Genomic DNA, 23,103 nt, shown 5'->3' on the forward strand with positions numbered 1-23,103 from the left:
ATTGCTGGATGCAGAGGAGGTGGCAGCTGGACCAGTGGCTGATGAAGGGGACATAGGGAGTGATGAGGATGCAGCTGACTCGAGAGCAGAGTTTATATGATAATACTTCCACTGAACTACAGGTATGTGTCAGATGTATGGTATGTGACCTGTACTCATGGCTGCTGGGTGACAGATCCTTTTGGTGTCTGTTAGCACTGGTGGTATTGGTGTCAACAGCATTGCTACCTATCCTAAGAGTCCACATTGGGAGGCAGTTTCTGACTGTGGAACATGCCTCACATTTTGCTGTGGCTGCTGTGATGGTAGGACCATTAGGGTTGGTTGTCTTGGCCATGTGGGTCTGACATGGGTATATGGTTATGACTGACACTTGCTATCTCACCCTAAGGACTTTGTTATTGTATTGCATGTGTGTTGTGTGGGTATATTTGACACCCATATTGATTGTTGTCTCTGTCTTGTTCTGCATCAGCTGTTGCCTCCGATGAGCCATGTCTCCAGCCTCTGCATGCTCCATTATCATCCTTGCTACACATTGCTCTCCCTTCTCTCTCTCTCACAAACTTTTGCAGGACAATGGGTTGACAGTTAAACATGTGATGCCACAGTAAATGGTACTTCTTACAATTAGACACTTGGACAGTAGCTGTGCTCAGATGTGTTTATTTGTGACTGACACATGCAAGGGGTGATGAGTGGGGTCAGGGTGGGTGAAATCATCAGGTAGTTGGGCCAGCTGTGGGAAGTCCAGGTCCAGTTTAGGGGGCCATGGGAGAACGGAGAGATGACAGTGGACATTCAACAGGATGTCTCAGTGGCACACAAGGGAGAATGTTCAGAAGATTGTCACTTCCTGCCAGTGGTGTTGATCTAGGCATCAGTTCCTGCATCATGTCTGCTTGGATGTCCTCACTTGCTTGGGGGTCCCTCAGCTACAGGGGGAGGGTTGCTGGTGGTCTGCGGGTCCTCTGGTAGGGCCTACGTTCCACTAGCTGCCACTGAAGTGGAGGGCTCAGTTGGGATGTGGCCAGTGGAAGGGGCCTGCTGGTGGGTGACGGACTCAAGCAGGATGCTGGTAGGTTCCTTCAGGACCCCTGCAATGGAGGTCACAGTGGCGTTTAGGTTCTGCCATTGCTGCATGGCCTTCTGGTGGTATTCCCCCTGCAGCCTCTGGCTATCCTGCACAGTAATGAGGATCTGGCCCATCGTGTCCTGGGTTTGGTTGTATGCATCCAGGACTTAGGAGAGGGCCACCTGGGCAGCCGGTTGTTGTGGCTGCCCCATCCGTTGTATCACAGGCCCCCTCCCACTACCCCTGGCCCCCTGTGTCTGTGACCCTGGCACAGTGTGCCCACTCCCAGTAGCAGCAGGACCTTCCTTGTCTTGGGTCTGTGCCCTTGACTCTTCTGATTAACCTGCACCTTGGGCACTGGTTTGGGGATGAGGGGGTGGCTGTGGCATAGTTGTCACATGGGAGGGGGAGTCCGGTGCGTCCAGGGTGGGGCTGCTGTGTATGGACTGTCCAGTCGTCTCAAATGGGCCAGGAAAGTAGTCACTGTCCAGACATCCACTGGGGCCTTCATCCTGGGGAGGGCTGTCTGACCCTGGCATCCGCCTGGGGGATGGCAGTGGCAGCGGGACCTGTGGATGGAAAGGGAAAGAGTTCCATTTTGGAGATGTACTTGTTGGCCACATGGCGAGATGCACGGTGTAGCCTGAATTGATTCCCAGTAATGGCAATGACAGCAGCAGTACTGCAGAGATCGTTTGGGTATGCGGATTGTGCCATTGTTTCCATGTGCCATTGAGGGTTGAGGATAGTGGATAGCACTGCTATCATTGTCATGTGTTGCGGCGCAGTCGAGGCAACAGGTTGGTGTGGCATGTGGTGTGGTTTACCATGCAGGTGTTCCACTGTGATGTGAGACTGTGATACTCTAATCTGTAGGGAGTGATGCATTGTGGGAGTAGTGGTGTTTGGCATTGTTCTTGGTATCCGTGCATTTGGGGGTAACTGTGTGGGGATGGTGGCAGTGGAGTGGTGTTGCATGCAGGGGAGGGACATGGGGTGTCTGAGGGGTGCAGGAATGTGGGATGGGGTGGATTGGGGAGTGATGGGTGGTGGGGACGCATTCTAGGCAGGAGTGGTTGGTGCCTGGGGGGTGCTGTTGACTTACCAGAGTCAAGCCCTCCGATGATTCCAGTCAGGCCCTCTGGATGCATGACATCCAAGACCTTCCACTCCCAGGATGTTAACTCAAGGGGAGGAGGTGGGAGACCACTGCCAGTCTTGTTCACGGAGTTCTGGTGCCTGGTCACCATGGAATGCACCTTCCCCCATAGGTTGTTCCACTTCTTCCTAATATCCTCCCTCGTGCGGGGATGTGTGCCCACTGAGTTGACCCTGGCAACGATCCTCTGCCATAACTCGGTTTTCCTGGCCAATGGTGTTTGCTGAACCTGGGCTCTGAACAGGTGTGGCTCTACCCTGTAGATTTCATCTACCATGAGCCTCAACTCATTGTTAGTGAAACATAGGTGCTTTTGAGTTGCCATGGTGTTTGGGGGGCGGGGGGTAGTGTGTGTAGGGTGCAGTGTGGGGTGGTTGGTGGGGTGGGGGTGTTTGGATGTGGGAGCAGGTGGGTTGTGGTGTTGGTGTGTGCTTGTGATGTGTGCCTAGTGCAATATGTGCAGTTGTGTGGTGTGTGCTGAGTGTGCAATTTAAGGGTGCCTGTGGAGTATAGGATCGGTGTGAAAGGGTCGCCGCGGTGTGTGGTGTTCATTGAAAATGCAAGGGATAGTGGGTGTGTGGGGGTGCTTTATAGTGCCGTGAACAGGTGTGTGTGGTTTGTGTATTTGTGTCAGGTGTGGGGTATTCTAACTGTCCAATTTGGTGTGGCCTACTATTGGCGGTGCCTTTTTCAACCACGGCGGTGCGCACCACCAATGGTATTCTGCCGTGCATGGACCGCTGGGCAGAAAACTGACATGTAATTGGGTGGAGGAAATGGTGCTGACGTGGTGGGGCTGGTGGTCGGACAGTCATTCTTGAGCCGTTGGTCGGCCTGGCGGTGTTGGATTTGTGGCTGTACTTGGGCAGCTTTTACTTTGTGACTCATAATACGGCGGTCACTGTACTGCCAGTACTGACAGTATGGTGGCGGTATTCTGCACAGCAGTCTTGGCCTGATCCTGCCAAACTCGTAAGCAGGGCCTTAATGTTTAATTTTTACTTTTCTTCACTTCCTATTGTCAATAGTTGCTTTTCCATGCTTCAAAATGATTTTTATTGCGAGTTAATTGAAATGGTAAAACTCATTAGGAAATATATATTTCTCTTAAAAAATGTTACACTATGGCCCTCATTCCAACATTGGTGGTATTGACAGCCTACCGCCACGGCGACGGCCTCCAACATACCGCCGTCATGGCTATTAGCCGTTTACTGGTATCATGACTGCCGACGGGATTCCGCCAGAATGGCGGAGGACGGCGGTAAGGTGTGCTGCTGACAGCAGCACCGCCATGCCAGCAAAACACCGCCGACCGTATCAGGAGCAATGATACGGCCTGGTGGTGTTTTGCTGGCGAACGGTGCTACTGACAGCAGCGCCGCGGACCGTGTCCAGCCGAGAGGACCCCTGCAAACAGGTAAGTCTGGTTCTCCAACCGGAGAGGAGGGTGGGGGGTGTTGTGTGCATGTGTGGGGTGTTGTGTGAATGTGGGGGGTGTTGTGTGTATGTATTGGTATGCATGCATGCGGGGGTGAGTCGCGTAGGATGCATGCGTGAATGAGTAATTGGAAGTGTTGTTTTTTGTGAATGCATGTGTGTGACAAGGTATGTTGGTGTGTGTTGCAGTGTGTGGGTATGTATGTGTGCATGCATGGGTGGTGGTGGGTATGCGTGTGTGCATGTGTGTATATGTGTGGGTGTGTATATGTGTGGGGGCAGGAGAGGGAGGGGGAGGGTGGGGAGAACTCTAGGGAGTGGGGCGGGGGAGACCCCTATCAGTGCCAAGGAATGGATTCCCTGGCATTGGTAGTGCCTATCGCCATGGTTTTCGTGGTGGTACATTTGGCACGAAAACCATGGCGGTAGACAGGGTCATGATCCTGAGGGTGGGATTGTGGCTGCCACAGGGCTGGAGACCGAAGTCTCCAGCCCAGCAGACGTTACCACCCTGGCAGTCGGTGTGTTAAAGTGGCGGATTTGGATGGTGGTATCCGCCATGGTCCAAATTCCATTTTTTTCCCACCGGCCTGTTGGCGGTATTACCGCCGCTTTAACACCAACTGCCAGGGTTGCAATGAGGGCCTATATATTTGATAAATTACTACGTTCTAAATAATTAATTTAAACATGTTTAGAAGAAATAACGATGTAAATCGTTCAGAGTGCTAAGGCAAATTTTCTAAAGCACAGTCAAAATTTTCATGGACTACGCAAGACTGGATCACTTTTAAAATACAGATAAGGGTATGTTTTTGGGGATTCATTTATTTGCAAAACTTGTAGTAGCTGAGATAAGGTCAATTTGTAAGTACATAAAGCGTCCAAGACAGGAAAATGAATGATTCTAAGTCTGTCTTCTCCTGCAGCATGTCTCTCTGAGCAGGCACATTTTGTGAGTTAAGTGAACTTTGTAGTTCTTTAATAAAACCCTGTGAGCTTCAGAGGCCGCTTTTTTGGTGAGATGGCATAGAGATATGTGGGTTGATAAAAGTGGCGGCTCCTCTGATATGGTGGAGGTGCGACACCTCTCCCCCCGCGCCAGCAGCAACTGCTGCAAATCCTTTAACAATGAAAGGATCATAAACTAGGTTTATGAACCTTTCATTGTTAAAGGGGTGGGGCATTGGAGGTGATGTGCAATGAGGGAAGTGCACTGTGCACTCCCCTCAGCGCGCATGTGTGTTTGGTCAGCTGTCTCAGGCAGGCCAAGCACACATGGGCACAGTGCTCTCTTCAGTCTGGCTCTGTGTTCCTGGGCTGGAGAGAGCAGGCACAGGCTCCCAGTCTGCCTGGGAGCACCCTGGCTGGACGTTCCCAGCAAATCCTAACGCTGCTCTGAGCAGTGTCAGTTCTGGCCACAGGGCAGGATGGGAGAATGTGCCTGCCTGCTGCTAAAGGAGCCGGCGGATCGGCGGCACAGGGTGCAGGTAAGTTTTTAATTTTTAAATATTATTTATATTCCCGAATTGCCCTCCGTGCACCGCCCCGCCCCAGGTATCCCCCACGAGCCATGACTGGTTGATACTGTAATGAGGGTTGTCACAAATCCTACCTATGAATTCACTGAGTAGGTAGGGACAAGCTAGGAACCAACGAAAATAGAGTATTTTTTGTACCGTACAGATGTATGATGTACAATGTGAAATAAGATTTGCTTTATCAATTGCTTTCTTTTTAACATGTATAACTGAAACCATACTTTATAAACTGCACTTTTGGGTTATGCTGGCATTGCCAGCCAATGAACGTATGGGGTGATAATGATATTTTTACATCTAGAGTGTAAGAAGAAAGCCAATTATCACTTTGACATTTTCAATGGTTATCCTCCTCCTTCAATGCCTTTCCTCACATGTTCCCTTTCCTCATAATGAAATTCATGGATTGCTCTAGTTTCCCAACAATGTGTTTTTTTGCTAAATTACTCGATAGCACAGAAATTATTTTTATCTCTTCAGTCTTTTGAATTTATGAGAAAATCATTCTGGTGCTGGTTATCAAGTGGGCACACAATCCTGATTTGTGTAAGAACCAGAGGCACTATCTGCATCAATGTACAATGTACACCAATACTAAACACGTCCTGGCCAGCCGGTGGGTAGGCTTGTACCTGGAAATGCCTCTTCGTTGACTGGATGGATGTTTCCTGTCATGCATTCACTCATCCATCCATGCATTCACTCAATAACTCATTATCTATGTACCTGATCACTGCTCGTTGATCTAGTGGACCCATTAATCCACTCCCTATTGAGTCATGCAAATGATAATCACCTTCATTATAATGCATGTCACTTGCAAGAATGGATGCACTTTCCTATCTTTGCCCTGTAGGTCTAACGGAACTTGGTGGAGGTGGAGGTGTAAAAAACTATAATCTGTGCTCCAAACTATTTTTCTACTGATTCTTTAGGGTTAAATATGCACTACCAAACAATCACAAGCTCTTGCCACCTATTAGGTACACATGTAGTAGTTACTTGACAGCACTGGGCAGTATTTTAACCACTCAATATAATCCATAAAAGTACTCCGTGAACTTTAAAAAAAAATGTCCAAGAGGCTATGCAAGCAACCTAAACAATAAGAGCAAACTTTGCTGTTAATGTACCATGCATTGTCAGAATCACAGACCGAACATATTCCATTATTCCCCATTTGTAAGTATCATCTACTGGAGAAGGTGTGGCCATTCCCCAGGAAGTGTCAGGGGTGATTAGGTAAATACAATGCGCATAATGTTGATCACCAAAAAAGTTGTCATTTCCCAGTGCTCCACAAACATTTTTTCCAGGACATATTTGAACTGCCACACTTTACACCTGAATGAATTTAATGCAAGTGGTGCACATTTTTTAAAGTAAATGGTAACCTATCCTATTTTGCCAAAGTTAGTGTTGCTGGTAAAACTTCATGTAAATAAATGTTTTCCGTGTAAAGAAAATATGTTTGTGAAATTTCACCTGCAGAATTTCCTAAACGCATTCGACAGCAACGCTGCACAGCTCATGTTAATCCAGCCACATGTGGCTCAATGTTCTTTGTACGGGGTGGTAAATCATAAATCTTCCATTGAGTAACCAGATTTTTTTTATTTTTTGATGACTTTAGCCACAACAAACCCATATACACTTTTCAGACCTCAAAATCATGTCAAAGGAGTGTCTACTTGATATGATTCGGCACCGCTCCACAGCAGAATTATCTGCAAATCTCTACCTGCTGGAACCAGAGCTAGAAAAGGTGTACATTTTAATGACCACAGGGGCAAGGATTTGGGGGTCTGGAAAGATACAGAAGCAAGGTATGGGCTTATGTAAAAGTTTCATGAGAAGTCTCCCTGATTTAGAATATGTGGAGTAGTACACTTAGGGGTGCAATGTACCAAGAAGGGAAGAAGGAGGTCCATTGGCTCCAGACAGACTCCCACTTTCACTCCCACTACAATCCTTGTAGAGGCAAAATACAGACATCAGTTTAAAGACCGGCCGTCAGTGACTTAGGGCATGATTTAGAGTTTGGCAGAGGGGTTACTCCGTCATATTGAAGATCGTAATATGGTGGACGGGATATCTGTCGCATTCATGACGGAGTAACCTGTCTGCCAAACTTTAAATCAGGCCCTATGATGTCTATTTTTACAGTTAGCATACAGAAAATCAGTAAAACCTGAGAAGAAGATGTATTCTGTGCTGTTCCTGGTGCAAGAGAACAGATAAAGGCATTGTTATAAGACAAGCATAAAGAAATCTGCAGTATTTCCACTTACTAGGCACATAGGGAGGATAGTTGAGGTTGTTTTGAGCACATCCTGTATTCTGACCGGTCCCAAAATTGGCTGGCTCGTTCATATCCTTAAAAATATACATTTGTTAGCAAATTGATAGTACCTTTGCTGGAAACCAAAATTACAGAAAAATACCCTCTATCTAAACATGCATGCAGGCATATTAGTTTTATGTACTAGTGAAGGTGCTGGAACCCACATTTTCCAGCAGTATGCCTTTCTCCCTAATTATAGGATGTGACCTTGCATCAGCAAAACACCTCCTAGAGCTCCCGGGGAACGTACTCTGTTGGCTCCTTCACATCCAAAATATAAGTGAGAAGATAATGAATAGGCCCAGAGTTTGTGAGGGTTGTAGGTGGTCAAGTACTATGGTTATGGCTCTACTGAAAGAACCATATGTCCTGCAAAACATAGGAGGTCATGTGAGCAACAGCTACTGGCGGCATCGACAAAACAAATCTCAGCAAAATGGTTTTACCAGCATATATGACAAAATAAACGAATATAGTATAGAAACATGACTTATTGCGAGAAGCAGTGCCTTTGCGAAGTGTACAAAATGAGTATACTCATAAACATTTTTAGATCTTGTGCATTCACTGTAAATGAAAAGTGCCATGGAACCCCATTTCGTATGTTTGTAGAAAAGAGTACTACTTTGATGTGCTGTGCTTCAATTGTACCACATCCATCAATCACTATAAAATTCCTGTGCACTGCGAAATTGGCAAACATTGCGCTATGCAAAATCATCATAACATTTTAATAGATAAAAGGCAACTGCACAAAAGCAAAATAGTTATAGTTAGTATATATCCACAAGGGCCGATGCTAAGCTCCCTTCTATGAACATAAGATCCAGGCCTCACCCCTCTCCTCAGAGAAGGTCAATGCAATTGCTTCCAGAGTTACATGCCTACACATTAAGTGTTGCGAACCAAGAACCTCAAGTTAGACTCACAATCCAGATTCCATCATAGTCAATAACATCTTTAAACTCCACACACGACTGGATCCACCAGTCAACCGTCATGGGATTGCTGAAGTCAGGAAAGACTGAGCTTCCGGGAGGCCACACCTGCAATTGATATCAATATCATGTATATCACTTTTAGTTAAAGCAATCTGTCAATAAACATCACAATTACTTAGACACATCAATTAGGCATAGCTAAAGGTGGCAGATACTAATCTTCACTTGTGCTTTGGTATGCCTGGCTCTGCCCTTGCTACTCCAGGTATCAGCAGTCAAGAAGGCCGCAGGGGCAACAACAAGCATTGGTAAAGCCAATATTTCTGTCTTTCATGTGGTAAAGCATGAAAAAACAGGCTTGTCCAAAAAATGCAATGGTGATAGAAGTGATAATGGTGAGAGTGGTGATTATGGTATTGGTGATAGTAACAGTGGGAATGGTAAAGGAGGAGCTGTAATACTAATGGTGGTTGTGTTAATGGTGACACTGGAAGTAATGGTGATGGTGGTTGTAAAAGTGGTAACAGTAATGGCTTTCCCTTGAGTTCTGACTAAGGCATGCACTAAAATAGTACAAAAAAGATTGCTTGCTGCATAAATTGGTATATTTCTTAAAAGTAAAATAGTCCTACACTCACTCCATAAGATGTGGAACAATATATAAGACAAAAAGCAGAGTCAAGGGAGTAATACTCTTCTATGTGGTGCTGAATCCCCCTCTGTGGATATTTGAAAGACTTGGTCACATTGCACTTTGCTGTTGAGGGTCTAGAAGGGTACTAGCAGGGTGACTGGTCAGAGGACTAACTGGATGAGAATGGGACAAGAGTGGATACTGTTTGTGTGAGGTCGCTGAAGAGCATACAAACAAGAAAGTACCAGAAGGCTGGGAGGGAAGCAGGACATAAACAGGGGACTAAAGTAGGTCAGAACGGGCTGTGAATAGGATACTGAAAGTCTGCAGGGAAAACACAAGTACACACTACAGGAATATAAAGCAGGGAAATGATAGACAAACTATCACAAAAGATAGTTTGCCTGCTCCTTGGAAATCATCTCTCTGTATGGTGAAAAGGGAATTTACGAAAGTAAGGAGCAGACTAATCTCAGGGAGATCAGGGAGATACCCAGCAGCTCCTATGAAGTAGGTGTGCTGGGTGTGTCTCTGTCCCAAAGGCACAAGCCTTGGAATCTAACTAGCACCCTTGGAAGCAATGCAAATCCAGATACCAATTCAAGACAGAACAATAGGGAAGAGAACAAGGAACACCAAAACAGAAACTGGGCTCAGTCAAAAGCAGGACTGAAACCAGAATCAGGAACTGGACTGAAATTCTTAGAACAAGGCTAGGAAAGTTCTGCACTCAAACAAAGCAAGATGGAAATAGGCAGACAAACAAGAACACAGAATACAAGGCAGACAGTCTGCTTATGACAGGGCAGATCAAGAAGAGGGCAGGTAAGAGACTAAGAACTATGGATAATAACGGGGGTGGATCCTCTGTAAGGGTGGAGAAGTGTCCCCACCCCCCACCCCCAGGCCTGCAGTAACCACTGCAAATGCTTTCACAAGGAAAGGATAATAAACTGAGTTTATTATCCTTTCCTTGTGAAATGGGCTGGGCTATCGGGGCGGCGAGCAGAGGGGAGTGTACTGTGCACTCCCCTCAGAGCGCATGTGTGTTTGGCTGTCCGTCTTGGGCCGGCCAAACACACATGCACACAGGGCTCTCTCCAGCCCAGCAACACAGTTGCTGGGCTGGAGAGAGCCTGCACATGCTCCCAGTCTGCCCGGGAGCACCCTGGCTGGGCACTCCCAGCCAATCCTGATGCTGCTTTGAGAAGCGTCAGGATTGGCCGCAGGGCAGACGGTGAGCCTGTGCCTGCCTGCGGCAGAGGAGCAGAGTAGCGGTGCGGGAGTGGAGGTAAGTTTTTTTTATTTTAGTTTTTTTATGTTATTAATCCCCTCCACCCCCTGCGTGCCGCCCCCTCCCCAGGAATCCCTGAGATATGCGTCTGGATAATACTGGAACAAAGATACAGGAAAACAAGAAACAGAAACAGGAGACTATGAACTATGCCTAACACAGGAACAGAGATGCAGGAAAACTAAGGACAGAAACAGATGCTATAAATAGCCAAAAAAACTGGAAAATTACAGGGGTAAAAGGAAACTGTATCAAAGGACAAGACTGTAGTAACAGCAGCAGGAACACAGAGCACAAGGAGACTCAACAAAAGTCAGTTGCAAGCCAGCAATCTCTGCACTCACAGGGCTGAAATAGTTGGAGGCTTAGAGGATGAGCACAGGGGCAAGGGGTTAACCAGGTGCAGGGAAAAAGGAAACTACCAACAAAGGAAAGGCTGAAATGAGGCTTGTAGGAAGGAAGAGCCAGGAAACCAGTAGACACAAGATAGGGAACAGGAAAACCTGGAACAGAGTGTGGATCAGAGCAAATATGGAGACTGGCCCAAAATACAGACATAAAGGGTTCAAAATAATAGTAGGATCCAGGAACAAATCTAGCAAACAGGAAACTACCACCAGGACGTGATCTAGGAAATATCTGATGACAAGGAACTACAAGGACCATGATGCACCAGGACAATATAGTGGAAGCCTGGACTGGAATACAAAGTGTGACAGGGAAGGCAAAGCATACATATGTATATCCTCATATTTATTGACAAAGAGGAGTCCACAGGGCCTTCATGAGCCCAGCCTACTGGCAGGATGGTAGAATCCTGACACTTGCACTGTCAAGCCATCCTAAAAAGTGAACAAAAGACACTTCCTTCCTGCGGACCCCCACTCCTTTCCCTTCTTCAGCGAAAGCACAAAATAGGGGGACCACTCTGAGCCGAGGTTGGAAAACGGGGTTAAACCTATGATGTCAACTAGAGTCAAAGGGTGTGATATGTTACCTGCTATTCATGCCATGTTGTTGAATTTACATCCTTTGTTATTAGCGCACATAATATCAGCAGTGGCTCATACTGTACCTTTCCTGCAGCCGGGGTCACTCCGTCCGAATTGTTCACCCAGACTCCCATTTTCTGCCCCAGCTCATACTGTCGGTAAGTGCCCGGTGGCTCATCCATGGTAAGGCAGGGATCCTGAAAGGTCAACGCACACAGCGTCAGAAGCATCACGCAGCCAGACTCAATCTCTCCCTTTCCCAGAAGCTCATATAAAATGGACACAAGGATAACGATGTTTATAAACGCACGAAAAGGGACAATTAAAAAGTTTACCCACTTAACAGTTTCCAGCTGCCTGAAGGAAACGCTGCCTGTCTTCAGTAATCATGACTTTGCTTGCCAGGGGGAGTCCCCAGGGGCACCGAGCACTACAGTCTGTCTCATTAACTATTTCTCATCAGCCTTTCGGAGCTCTCACTGCTGAAAGGTTATTTCCGAGCATAATTCTGATATATTATTCATTTCAAGCAGCCTCTTAAGATCAGGCGCAGAAACCTCCCCTCCCGGTTCTGCTACTTTAAGCCACTGAACAGCTTTCTCCAGCAAACGATTATTTCTCAATCTCTGACAGATAAAAACAGCGCCATCGACAAATATTTGTGCGCCATATTTCTATCAAACAGGAATTACCTAATTAAATGTCACTCAGTCTTATGAGACCCAAAGTTAGGAAGCCCTCACAGCACAAGCATTTGCAAAGTGCAAAGTGCAACAGTGGCCTCTCTTGCTGTTATACACAAGTCTTGCACAAAGTGAAATGAGCATGCAGCTCCAAGAATATCGCATAAACATCATAGATTTAAGATAGGAGGGCATATTTCCTATATTAGAGGACAAATTAATGTAAACATAATAATACCACAAGTGAAATTGAATGCAACGACAAAACCACAGTTGTGGTTGTAAAGTGGGTTGTAAAGAGAAATCCGCTGTTTTACTGTCCGAAAAGTCACCGGGTTAAGTTCAATCAGTGATCCATCACAATATCACGCTTTTAATATCGACCTGCCCTTATATCAACTACACAGTATCGACTACTAACCAACATATCATCAAGATAGATAGGTGTGGAATCAAGAGCAGTAAACCCATAATTCCCTGTGAATGCTTAATCTGATGATCCATTGGTTGTAGCTATTCTGGAATCGATAAATGTGCAGGTTACTATTATTGACCACAGTATTTTGACACACAACCATTCAATACCTCATAGCCTCAAATTTACAACAGGGATACTACTTGTTGTAAATTGCAAGTACTTCCTCTATGTAAGTAGGTGATGATTCAATAAGAGGTTGGCATGTCCAAAGGAGGACCAGCCAGGCAGCGGTGGACTGCTCCTATTGGATCAGGGCTAAGACTGATTTGCATAGTCCAAAATGAAATGGCATGGTGAGCAAAAGAACAATGGGTTACAATGCAATCTCAAGTGATTGCCAGTGGATAGATAAATTCCAAGCATTCCTCCCCTCACCTTTTGTGTGTTTGGGTGCATGTTCTTTCCCACATTTTCTTTCCCAGAGTTAGGTACATACGCTGAACCTACCTGTTGGTCAGTGCTCTTCTACCACTTCTATTGAGCATGCAGATGCAGTTGCCACATGTACATTAGCACGTTGACAGTATAACCCTCCCTGCTTGTGTGGTGTAAGGCAAGGAAACTCAAAAATATACTTTCCTCAATTATTTGATGACAAGAATCAAATTAGTCATTTATCCCAGTCCAATTGATAAAACTAGAGACACCAGGATACCAAAAATCAAGTAAGGGGAATCAGAGACACAAATTTCTAAAGATTTAAGGAAAAACAGTTCCAAAAAGTGCAAAGCGGCAAACTTAGGCAATGGTCATGTAGGCAAGGACCTTTGTGCAATTTCAGACAGGTCACGTTGGGTTGCGGTCGGATACACTAATCCGATTGGAGCTTTTACCTTGGGACTTAGGCCCTCATTACAACATTGGCGGTAAAAGCCGCTTACCGCCGGCAGAAGCCCGCCAATACACCGCAGCGGCCGCAGAAATCCGCCACAGCTATTATGACCCACATCTCGGAATCCGCCGAAATTCAGACACCCACACAAGTCCGCCACACCAAAGGTCAGTCATAAACTGGCGAAAACAAAACCTCTACCGTCACGCCAACAGAAACACACCCATGCTATCACGACACACGAATCCACGCGGCGGTCTTTCAACCGCGGTATTCCATTGGCGGAACACACCGCCGCGCTCAAAATACACACACATATACAAAACACCGCCACATTGGACAATTCGAAATACACACACCTGATACACATACACACACCACTCCCACACACCCAATACAATATAAAACACACACCCACATCACCCACAAACCCCTACGACCAAAAATTTTGACGAAGGCCAGAGAGACTGCACAGCAGAGACAACCCCACCACACAGAGGCACACAACACCATCACCCACACAACATCCATGCACAAAAAACCACACACCACTACACATCACCACACTCCTCACCACATACACCACCCCACACATCACCTACACCACCCCATGGTGGAGGAAATCGTCCGGGTAGAGCCACAGCTATTTGGAGCACAGGTGCAGCACACCTCCATAGCTAGGAAGATGGAGCTATGGCGAAGAATAGTCGACAGGGTCAACGCAGTGGGACAACACCCAAGAAATCGGGAGGACATCAGGAAGAGGTGGAACGACCTACGGGGGGAGGTGCGTTCCGTGGTCTCAAGAACCATCTGGCGGTTCAGCGGACTGGCGGCAGACCCCTACCTCCTCCCCCACAACTAACAACATGGGAGGAGCAGGTCTTTACCATTATGCATCCTGAGGGCCTCGGAGGAGTCGGTGGAGGAATGGACTCTGGTAAGTCAAATCTTAACTATCATATTCCCCACCCTACCTGCATGCTATCACAGACTCCCACCCTCAACCCCTCCCCTATCACTCCAACTCCTCACTAATGTACTAATAACACAAACCACCCATCCCAACACCAAGCCCTGCATGACACAACAAAGCATGGCCACCCCTCACTAAAGCATGCCCACTGCACATACCCATAACTCCCCCCCAACCATCATCACACAAGCCCCCACACAGGAATGCTAGCACCGGGGTACATGCTCACCCACCCATTGCACACCATGACACATGCAATAATCATGCTTTAACACCCCTGCAGGACCACTACCCAACGTCACCAGACAGGAGGGTCCAGACATCTCTACCCCACCCACAGAAGAGGCCCACAGTGATGACAGCAGCTCTGGCCAACTGGATCCAGATGACCAGCCCGGACCATCGTGGGCCTCGGGACAGTCGGTTCCCCTCGCACAGGCACAGCCCACCACAGACCTTCCACCCTCTGGTAACACCACCACAGCACCCACCCAGCGGGCCCATACCTCCGCCCCCAGGACACGTCAATCAGCTGTGTGTCCACCACTACAGGGAACCCAGGATAACCCACCACCCCAACAACAACAGGGACCTGGGGGCAGTGGTAGTGGGCACACGGTCCAGGGGACAGAGGCCCAGGAACACAGGGGAACTGGGAGGGCTGCTGTGCGACAGGGGGCGGACAGGCCAAGGGATCCCACTCTCCACGAGGCCCTCTCCTCCATCATGGGAGCATACCACCACTCCCAGGAGACGATGGCTACGGTCCTGGCCAAGTTTCAGGAGACCCAGCGCATGCAGGAGGAACAGTATTTGGGGTTCAGGGAGGAACTCAGAACCATCAGCTCCGCCCTGGGCACCATCGTAGGGGTGCTGAAGGAGATACTGAACACCAGGAGGGACACCGTGGCACTCCAAGGGGCCCCTGACACTAGCATGGACGATGAACTGCCCACCACCTCCGCCGGCGCTAGTGGACAGGAGGCACCGCCACAGGACCACCACACCAGCATCCCACCCCCTACAAACGGGGAACCACCCCGCCAACGGTCCCTGAGATCCAGGAACAGGACAGAGCATGATGGCAAGACCCCCACCAGGAAATGAGACCACCCAGATTGTCATCCCACTGTCCCACTTTGTCACCCTGTCCATATTGGAACTGCCCCAGCTCCACTTCCTATGCCCATATGGGCAGTGCACCTGTGAGACTAATAGACTGGACTCTGCCATGGACATTCCTCCACCATCACCCCTCACCATTTTACCACCCCCCTCCAATATTTAGCACTTCAATAAACACCCTTGAAGCACCAAACAATCTGGAGTCAGTCTGTGATTTTGAAAATGTGTATTAGCAATGACAGTGACAAAATCCGTTCTCAAATGTAATGTCAACATATCTATGTCACACATCACAAGTCCATGAAGAATGTAAGCAGATGACACACGTTGGTAACCACACCGGAGAAACCGTAATGGAAATGTACAACTCAGTTACCATATACTGCTTGAAATTGACAGACAGGATAGAGGTAGAAGTGTGAAAGTACTTGTAGTAGGCAAGAATGTGTTCTCACCTGTGTGTCACTGGAAATATTGCTGGATGACTGAGTCCCTGTTGTCAATGTCTTCTTCCTCTGCTTCCTCCTCATCACTGTCCACAGGCTCCACAGCTGCCACAACACCGTCATCTGGACCATCCTCCTGCAGAAAAGGCACCTGGCGTCGCAAAGCCAGATTGTGAAGCATACAGCAGGCGATGATGATCTGGCACACCTTCCTTGGTGAGTAGAATAGGGAACCACCTGTCATATGGAGGCACCTGAACCTGGCCTTCAGGAGGCCGAAGGTGCGTTCGATCACCCTCCTAGTCCGCCCATGGGCCTCATTGTAGTGTTCCTCTGCCCTGGTCCTGGGATTCCTCACTGGGGTCAGTAGCCATGACAGGTTGGGGTAACCAGAGTCCCCTAATAGCCACACACGGTGCCTCTGGAGTTGACCCATCACATAAGGGATGCTGCTATTCCGCAGGATGTAGGCGTCATGCACTGAGCCAGGGAACATAGCATTTACCTGGGAGATGTACTGGTCTGCCAAACATACCATCTGTACATTCATCGAATAATAACTCTTCCGGTTCCTGTACACCTGTTCACTCCTGTGGGGGGGGGGACCAAAACCACATGGGTCCCATCAATGGCACCTATGATGTTGGGGATATGTCCAAGGGCATAGAAGTCACCTTTAACAGTAGCCAAATCCTCCACCTGAGGGAAAACAATGTAGCTCCTCATGTGTTTCAGCAGGGCAGACAACACTCTGGACAACACGTTGGAAAACATAGGCTGGGACATCCCTGATGCCATGGCCACTGTTGTTTGAAAAGACCCACTTGCAAGGAAATGGAGCACTGATAGCACCTGCACTTGAGGGGGGATCCCTGTGGGATGGCGGATAGCTGACATCAGGTCAGGCTCCAACTGGGTACACAGTTCCTGGATTGTGGCACGGTCAAACCTATAGGTGATGATTAAATGTCGCTCCTCCATTGTCAACAGTTCCACCAGCGGTTCGCGGTAGGCGGTTGAAGACCGCGGCGCAATGCTGCATTGGTTAACATTGGACCCTATGGGTCCCAAGAGCCAATGACGAAGTGTGCCGGCGGTGATGATACGAACTGCCGCGGACGTCACCGCCGCGGACGTGACCGCCATTTTCTATCTGTTGAATCACTCGATAGCTGATCTTCGGCAGGAGAGGACTTACACTGCAAGTGCTGCTGTGACCTCGGTCTGGAAGAGACAATGGCTTGTGTGTCTGGGAAAAGGGCCCCTGCCTTCACTGCACAGGAGTTGGAGAAGCTCGTGGACGGGGTCCTCCCCCAGTACACGCTACTCTATGGTCCTCCGGACCAACAGGTGAGTACACAGAGAGCAAGTTGTATGGGCTATGCCTGGGTGGAGAGGGCTGGTTGTAAAAAGGAAGGGGGCAGAGTTCTGCGATCATGAAGGACTGTGAATGCATGTGCCACATGGCAAGGGTAGGGATGTGGGCCACTCACTTTGACGGTGCAGTTGGTAATGCCTTCTCTTCTTCCCCTGTACATGTCATGTAGGTCAGCGCCCACCAGAAGAAGGATATTTGGCGTGCCATCGCCAAGGACGTCCAGACCCTGGGGGTCCACCAGAGACGGAGCACCCACTGCCGCAAAAGATGGGAGGACATTCGGCGCTGGAGCAAGAAGACGGCGGAGGCTCAGCTGGGGATGGCCTCCGAACGTGGGAGAGGTGCCCGTCGAACCATGACCCCCCTGATGTTCTGGATCCTGGCGGTGGCCTACCCTGAGTTGGATGGGCGCTTGAGGGCATCACAGCAGACACAAGGGGGTGAGTACACTCTCATTCAGCGGACTTTGCGCGCAGTGAAGGTGTCTGGGTGGGGGAGGAGGGCTGTGGGTTTCCCTAGGCCAGGGCGAGTTCCGTAGGCTAGGACCCTCCGTAATGCCGGCCATATGGCACTCCACCCCACCTCTGTAGAGTGCCAAGTACAGGTATACATGCCCCTGTGTCATCTATATGTGCTGATGTCCACCATAGCCATGTAGGCCAAATCCCCGGAACTGCATCAGTAGAGCCCAACAGTGCGGCGTAGTGCAGGGGGCTGCTGTGTCTGTATTGTCCGCCAACGGTAGCGGTAAGCCATGCACTCAACCTCTTTCTTCTGTCGTCCCCCCCCCTTTTTGTGCTCTCCCTGTTCTTGTGTGCATCAGCATCATCAGGCGGAGGTACAGTGGCACCGGAGCACAAGGGAGCTGCATCCCACATGGCCATGGAGGGCCACACCACGGACTCTGAATACACCAGTGGGACAGATGGCGAGGGGAGCTTCACGGTAGTCACAGGATCAGCAACCAGCGACACGGACTCGTCCTCTGATGGGAGCTCCCTTGTGGTGGCGGCAAAATCTGTGCCCCCCACTTCTACAGGTACAGCCACCACCCCCCCTACCAGCACCAACCTCCCAGCAGCCCCTCAGCCTTCGCCCCGTGCCCGCTCACCCAGGAGGGTGGGCATCACCTTCGCCCCAGGCACCTCAGCCCCTGCCCCTGTCACCTCTGCTGCCCTCAGTGAGGAGGCCATTGACCTCCTCAGGTCACTCGCTGTTGGGCAGTCTACCATTGTGAATGCCATCCAGGGTGTAGAAAGGGAATTGCAACACACAAATGCATTCCTGGAGGGCATTCATTCTGGTCAGGCTGCCCTTCATCGAACCCTGCAATCTCTGGCCTCAGCCCTGATGGCAGCCATTGTCCCTGTCTCTAGCCTCCCCCCTCCAACTTCCTCCACCCAGACCCAATCCCCTGTACCCCAGCCTATCCCAAGCACACCATCACCACACAAGGGAAGCTCAGGCAAACATAAGCACCACACATCCCACAGGCACTCACGCAAGCATCACACACATACAGACACAGCAACATCCACTGCCTCCACTGTGTCCCCCTCCTCCTCGTCTCCCTGCTCCTTCCCAGTGTCATCTACACTCTCACCTGCATGCACTACCACTACAGCCACTAGGTCCCGCACCAGCACACCCACCACCACACCCCGCTCACCTGCACTCACCACCCCCACTACCATTTACACGTCCCCTGTGTCCTCTCCCAGTGTGTCGGTGACGCCCCCTCCCAAAGTACACAAATGCGGGCACACAACCACCCAACAGCCATCCACCTCACGACAGCCTCCAGCGCATGCACCTGCACCCAAATCAACAAAAGTTACACCTCCTACAACCACCTCCTCTTCCTCCACTCCCAGACCCCCTCCAGCTACCCGTCCCAGTGTTTGTCAGAAACTTTTCCTGAGCAACCTTGACCTCTTTCCCACCACCCCTCCCTCCAATTCATAGGTCCCGTACTAGCACCTCAGCCAAAATATCTCCGGTACCAGTGGTGCCTTTTAGAGGTATGTGGAGTGCATCGGGTACCAGGGCAGCCAGTGTGACACGGAGCCACAGCACAGCCAGTCCCCCCCTGTGAAGCACCAGAAGTTGGACAGTGCCCGACGGGAGAGGGGGAAGACTCCAGCCGGCAAAGCCGCTCAGAAGGGTCCCGGGGGGAGTGTCCACTCAGCTGTGACTCCTCCCAAGGTGGGGAAGGGGCAGAAGAAATCGCCAAAGTCTGGGAAGAGCAGCACGGCGGAGAAGACCGCCATCATCCCCGCTGCCCAGGAGGCCACCGCCAGCCCCATCGTCACTGGCCAGGAGGCCACGGCCAGAGTCAGTGCCCAGGAGGGCCGCCCCATCGTCACTGGCCAGGAGGCCACCGGCAGAGTCAGTGCCCAGGAGGGCAGCCCCATTGTCACTGGCCAGGAGGCCACTGTCAGAGTCAGTGCCCAGGAGGGCAGCCCCATCGTTACTGGCCAGGAGGCCACCGCCAGAGTCAGTGCCCAGGAGGGCCCCGGCAGCCACAGCCCCGCTGGGCAATGAAGGACCGCCATGGCAAACACCGCTGAACTGGTCATAGAGAGCAAAGTCAAGCACCGCTGAAAAGGGCAAAGACCGCCATGGCAAGCACCGCTGAACAGGGCAAACACCGCTGAACTGGTCATAGACAGCAAAGTCAAGCACCGCTGAACAGGGAAAAGACCGCCATGGCAAGCACCGCTGAACAGGGCAAGCACCGCTGAACAGGGCAAAGACCGCCATGGCAAGCACCGCTGAACAGGGCAAACACCGCTGAACTGGTCATAGACAGCAAAGTCAAGCACCGCTGAACAGGGCAAAGACCGCCATGGCAAGCACCGCTGAACAGGGCAAGCACCGCTGAACAGGGCAAGCACTGCTGAACAGGGCAAAGACCGCCATGGCAAGCACCGCTGAACAGGGCAAGCACCGCTGAACAGGGCAAAGACCGCCATGGCAAGCACCGCTGAACAGGGCAAAGACCGCCATGGCAAGCACCGCTGAACAGGGCAAGCACCGCCAACTCAAGCACCGCTAGCCCATGTGCAGCAGGGGCAGTGACGGAACTGGGACCGTCACGGGGAGAGTGATGCACTCTGGGCACCAGTCCCACTCCAGAACCAGTGGAGAACAGCATCCACTCCGTCTGTCCTTAACAGGATGAAGCACTCTGGGCACCTGTCCCCCTCCAGAACCAGTGGAGACTGTTATCGACTTGAGAGACTGTGGCTTTGCACTCCCCAGGATGGTACAGTGGGCAAGCCACCCACTGTAGAGACTTGAGAGACTGTGGCTTTGCACTCCCCAGGATGGTACAGTGGGCAACCCACCCACTGTAGAGACTTGAGAGACTGTGGCCTTGCACTCCCCAGGATTGAACAGTGGGCAACCCACCCACTGTTGAGACTTGAGAGACTGTGGCTTTGCACTCCCCAGGATGGTACAGTAGGCAACCCACCCACTGTAGAGACTTGAGAGACTGTGGCTCTGCACTCCCCAGGATTGAACAGTGGGCAACCCACCCACTGTAGAGACTTGAGAGACTGTGGCTTTGCACTCCCCAGGATGGTACAGTGGGCAAGCCACCCACTTGTGAGACTTGAGAGACTGTGGCTTTGCACTCCCCAGAATGGTACAGTGGGCAACCCACCCACTGTAGTGACTTGAGAGACTGTGGCTTTGCACTCCCCAGGATGGTACAGTGGGCAACCCACCCACTGTAGAGACTTGAGAGACTGTGGCTTTGCACTCCCCAGGATACATCAATGGGCATGGAGCCCCCTCGTGGATCTGGCGTGGTGCACTCATCCGGCTGAGGTGCCCCCCCTTCCCTTCCACCTGAGGTGCCTGTTGTATTTCTATCTGATGCCCCAGCAGTGTTCTCTCCGTTTTGCTCAGGTATCGTGTGTGGGCCTCGCCCATGCATTTTGGGCCCAGTGGTCCACGGACATTGAATGGTGCATTACCTGCACTACTAATCGTGATGTATATTTTGTTGAATGTGAAATTATATCTGTATATATTTGGTTACTGTATTTTTATATATTACAATGATTGAATTAATTTCCCTTTGTCTTTGCATTCTTCCGGGGGGTTTAGGGGTTGTTACTGTAATGTTTGGATATGCATTGGTGTGTGTGTTGTAGTGGGTGAGGGTCGGGGTGTGGGTGGGGGTGTTGCGTGTGTGTGTCCCTGACTTTTGCCTCCCCCCCCCTATGTCGTAGGTGCAGTACTCACCGTTGTCTTCGGCGCCGGCGTTGATTATGGTCGTACAGGAGCAGGAAGACTATCGCAGGGAGTATTTGGAGTTCCGGTTCCATGGTGTCCTCCTTCCTCGTGGAGTGTCTAGAGGTGAGCGTTTTCCCATTGAAATGGCTGTTTCCGCCGTGTTTTTATCCACGGTGAATCCGCCCCGGAAAAGGTGGCGGATTGGTAGGGTGTGATACTGTGGGCGGTACTTTGTCTCCCGACTGTCTGTTGGCGGTGACCGCCGCGCTGTTTATCTGTACCGCCGTGGCGGTCGGAGTGTTAAAGTGGCTGTCTTTGTTGGCGGTTTCCGCCACGGTCATAATTTCAATTTTTTTCCCCCCGGCCTGTTTGCGGTCTTACCGCCGCTTTACCACCGTCCGCCAGGGTTGTAATGACCACCTAAGTCTTTTTCATGGAAGTCAAAGTTCTTCAGAGAAGCAAAGCAGCAAGCGCCATTTAAAGAGGCCTCAACAATGTCAGATTATTGGATTAGGTCCTTGTGGAGAGGGGAAAACTCAGAACGAGAAATTAAATTTTCATGTCTAGGAAAGTCCTTTTGTCAGAGGGTTACTCTTGACAAGTTCACCCAGTCAAGATGTTTACCCTTCAACTTAGGCCCTGATTTAGAGTTCCACAGTTGGGTTGCTCCATCACAAACGTAATGGATATCCAATGGCAATCTGAACAAGGCAGACCAGATATCCATCAGGTTTGTGACAGACTAACCCGCCTTCTAAACTCTAAATCAGGCCTTTCTTCTCTTTTTCAGAGCTCTGAATCTTCCAGTAGAGCAAGGATGTTTCTCAAGAGGGCACAAGGTGGCTAAATACATTTTCAGTAAGATCCCCCTGAATCGGATTTGCAATTGTGGAGAAGCACCAAGCAAGAGAGCCTCTGTATTTTCAGATCAGCAGCAACACAGCATGGGTGGATCTACTGGAGAGGTTTGTCCAAGTACTACAGAGGTCTGAAGTACACAAATATTCTAAGTCACAGGTTTTTCAGGAATGTTAGGAGGTGCTGGAAATGGGGTCTTTGGTTGACAGTCAGGTTACCCCCTGTTCAAGCAAGGACCCTCACTTTAGTCAGGGTAAAAGAGAGTCACCCTCAGCTAACCCCTGCTCACCCCCTTGGTAGTTTGGCAGAGCAGTAGGCTTAACTTCAAAGTGCTAGGTGGAAAGTATTTGTACCAAAACACACATAGTAACTTAATGAAAACACTACAAAATGACACAACAAGGGTTTAGAAAAATAGGAAATATATATCTAAACAAAACAAGACCAAAACGACAAAAATCCGCAATACACAAGTCAAGTTATCAATTAAAAATCAAAAAGAGTCTTTAAGTAGTTTCAAACACACACTAACGCTGTCAGTGTGAAAAAGTACATTGGGCGCATCAAAAATAACCCCGCACGGGCGAGTGCGTGTCAAAAAGGGCTTGTGATGCGTTGATTCCACTCACGAGCAGGACAGTGCATCGTTTCTCCTTTTG

General features: G+C 49.7%; 1 protein-coding gene across 1 annotated transcript in view; it reads right to left on the reverse strand.

Moving 5' to 3' along the window:
* The window catches only part of LOC138288300 (lysosomal alpha-glucosidase-like), an 881,508-nt gene that overhangs the window by 335,865 nt on the left and 522,540 nt on the right, over positions 1 to 23,103 (reverse strand). The window contains exons 10-12 of the mRNA XM_069229744.1: positions 11,504 to 11,617; positions 8,489 to 8,605; positions 7,507 to 7,591 (exon numbers count right to left, since the gene is read on the reverse strand). Of these exons, the coding sequence (XP_069085845.1) occupies positions 7,507 to 7,591; positions 8,489 to 8,605; positions 11,504 to 11,617 (316 nt within the window). The remainder of the gene's footprint in view (positions 1 to 7,506; positions 7,592 to 8,488; positions 8,606 to 11,503; positions 11,618 to 23,103) is intronic.

This window comes from Pleurodeles waltl, chromosome 4_1 (genome assembly GCF_031143425.1).
Source record: "Pleurodeles waltl isolate 20211129_DDA chromosome 4_1, aPleWal1.hap1.20221129, whole genome shotgun sequence".
NCBI classification, from domain to species: domain Eukaryota; kingdom Metazoa; phylum Chordata; class Amphibia; order Caudata; family Salamandridae; genus Pleurodeles; species Pleurodeles waltl.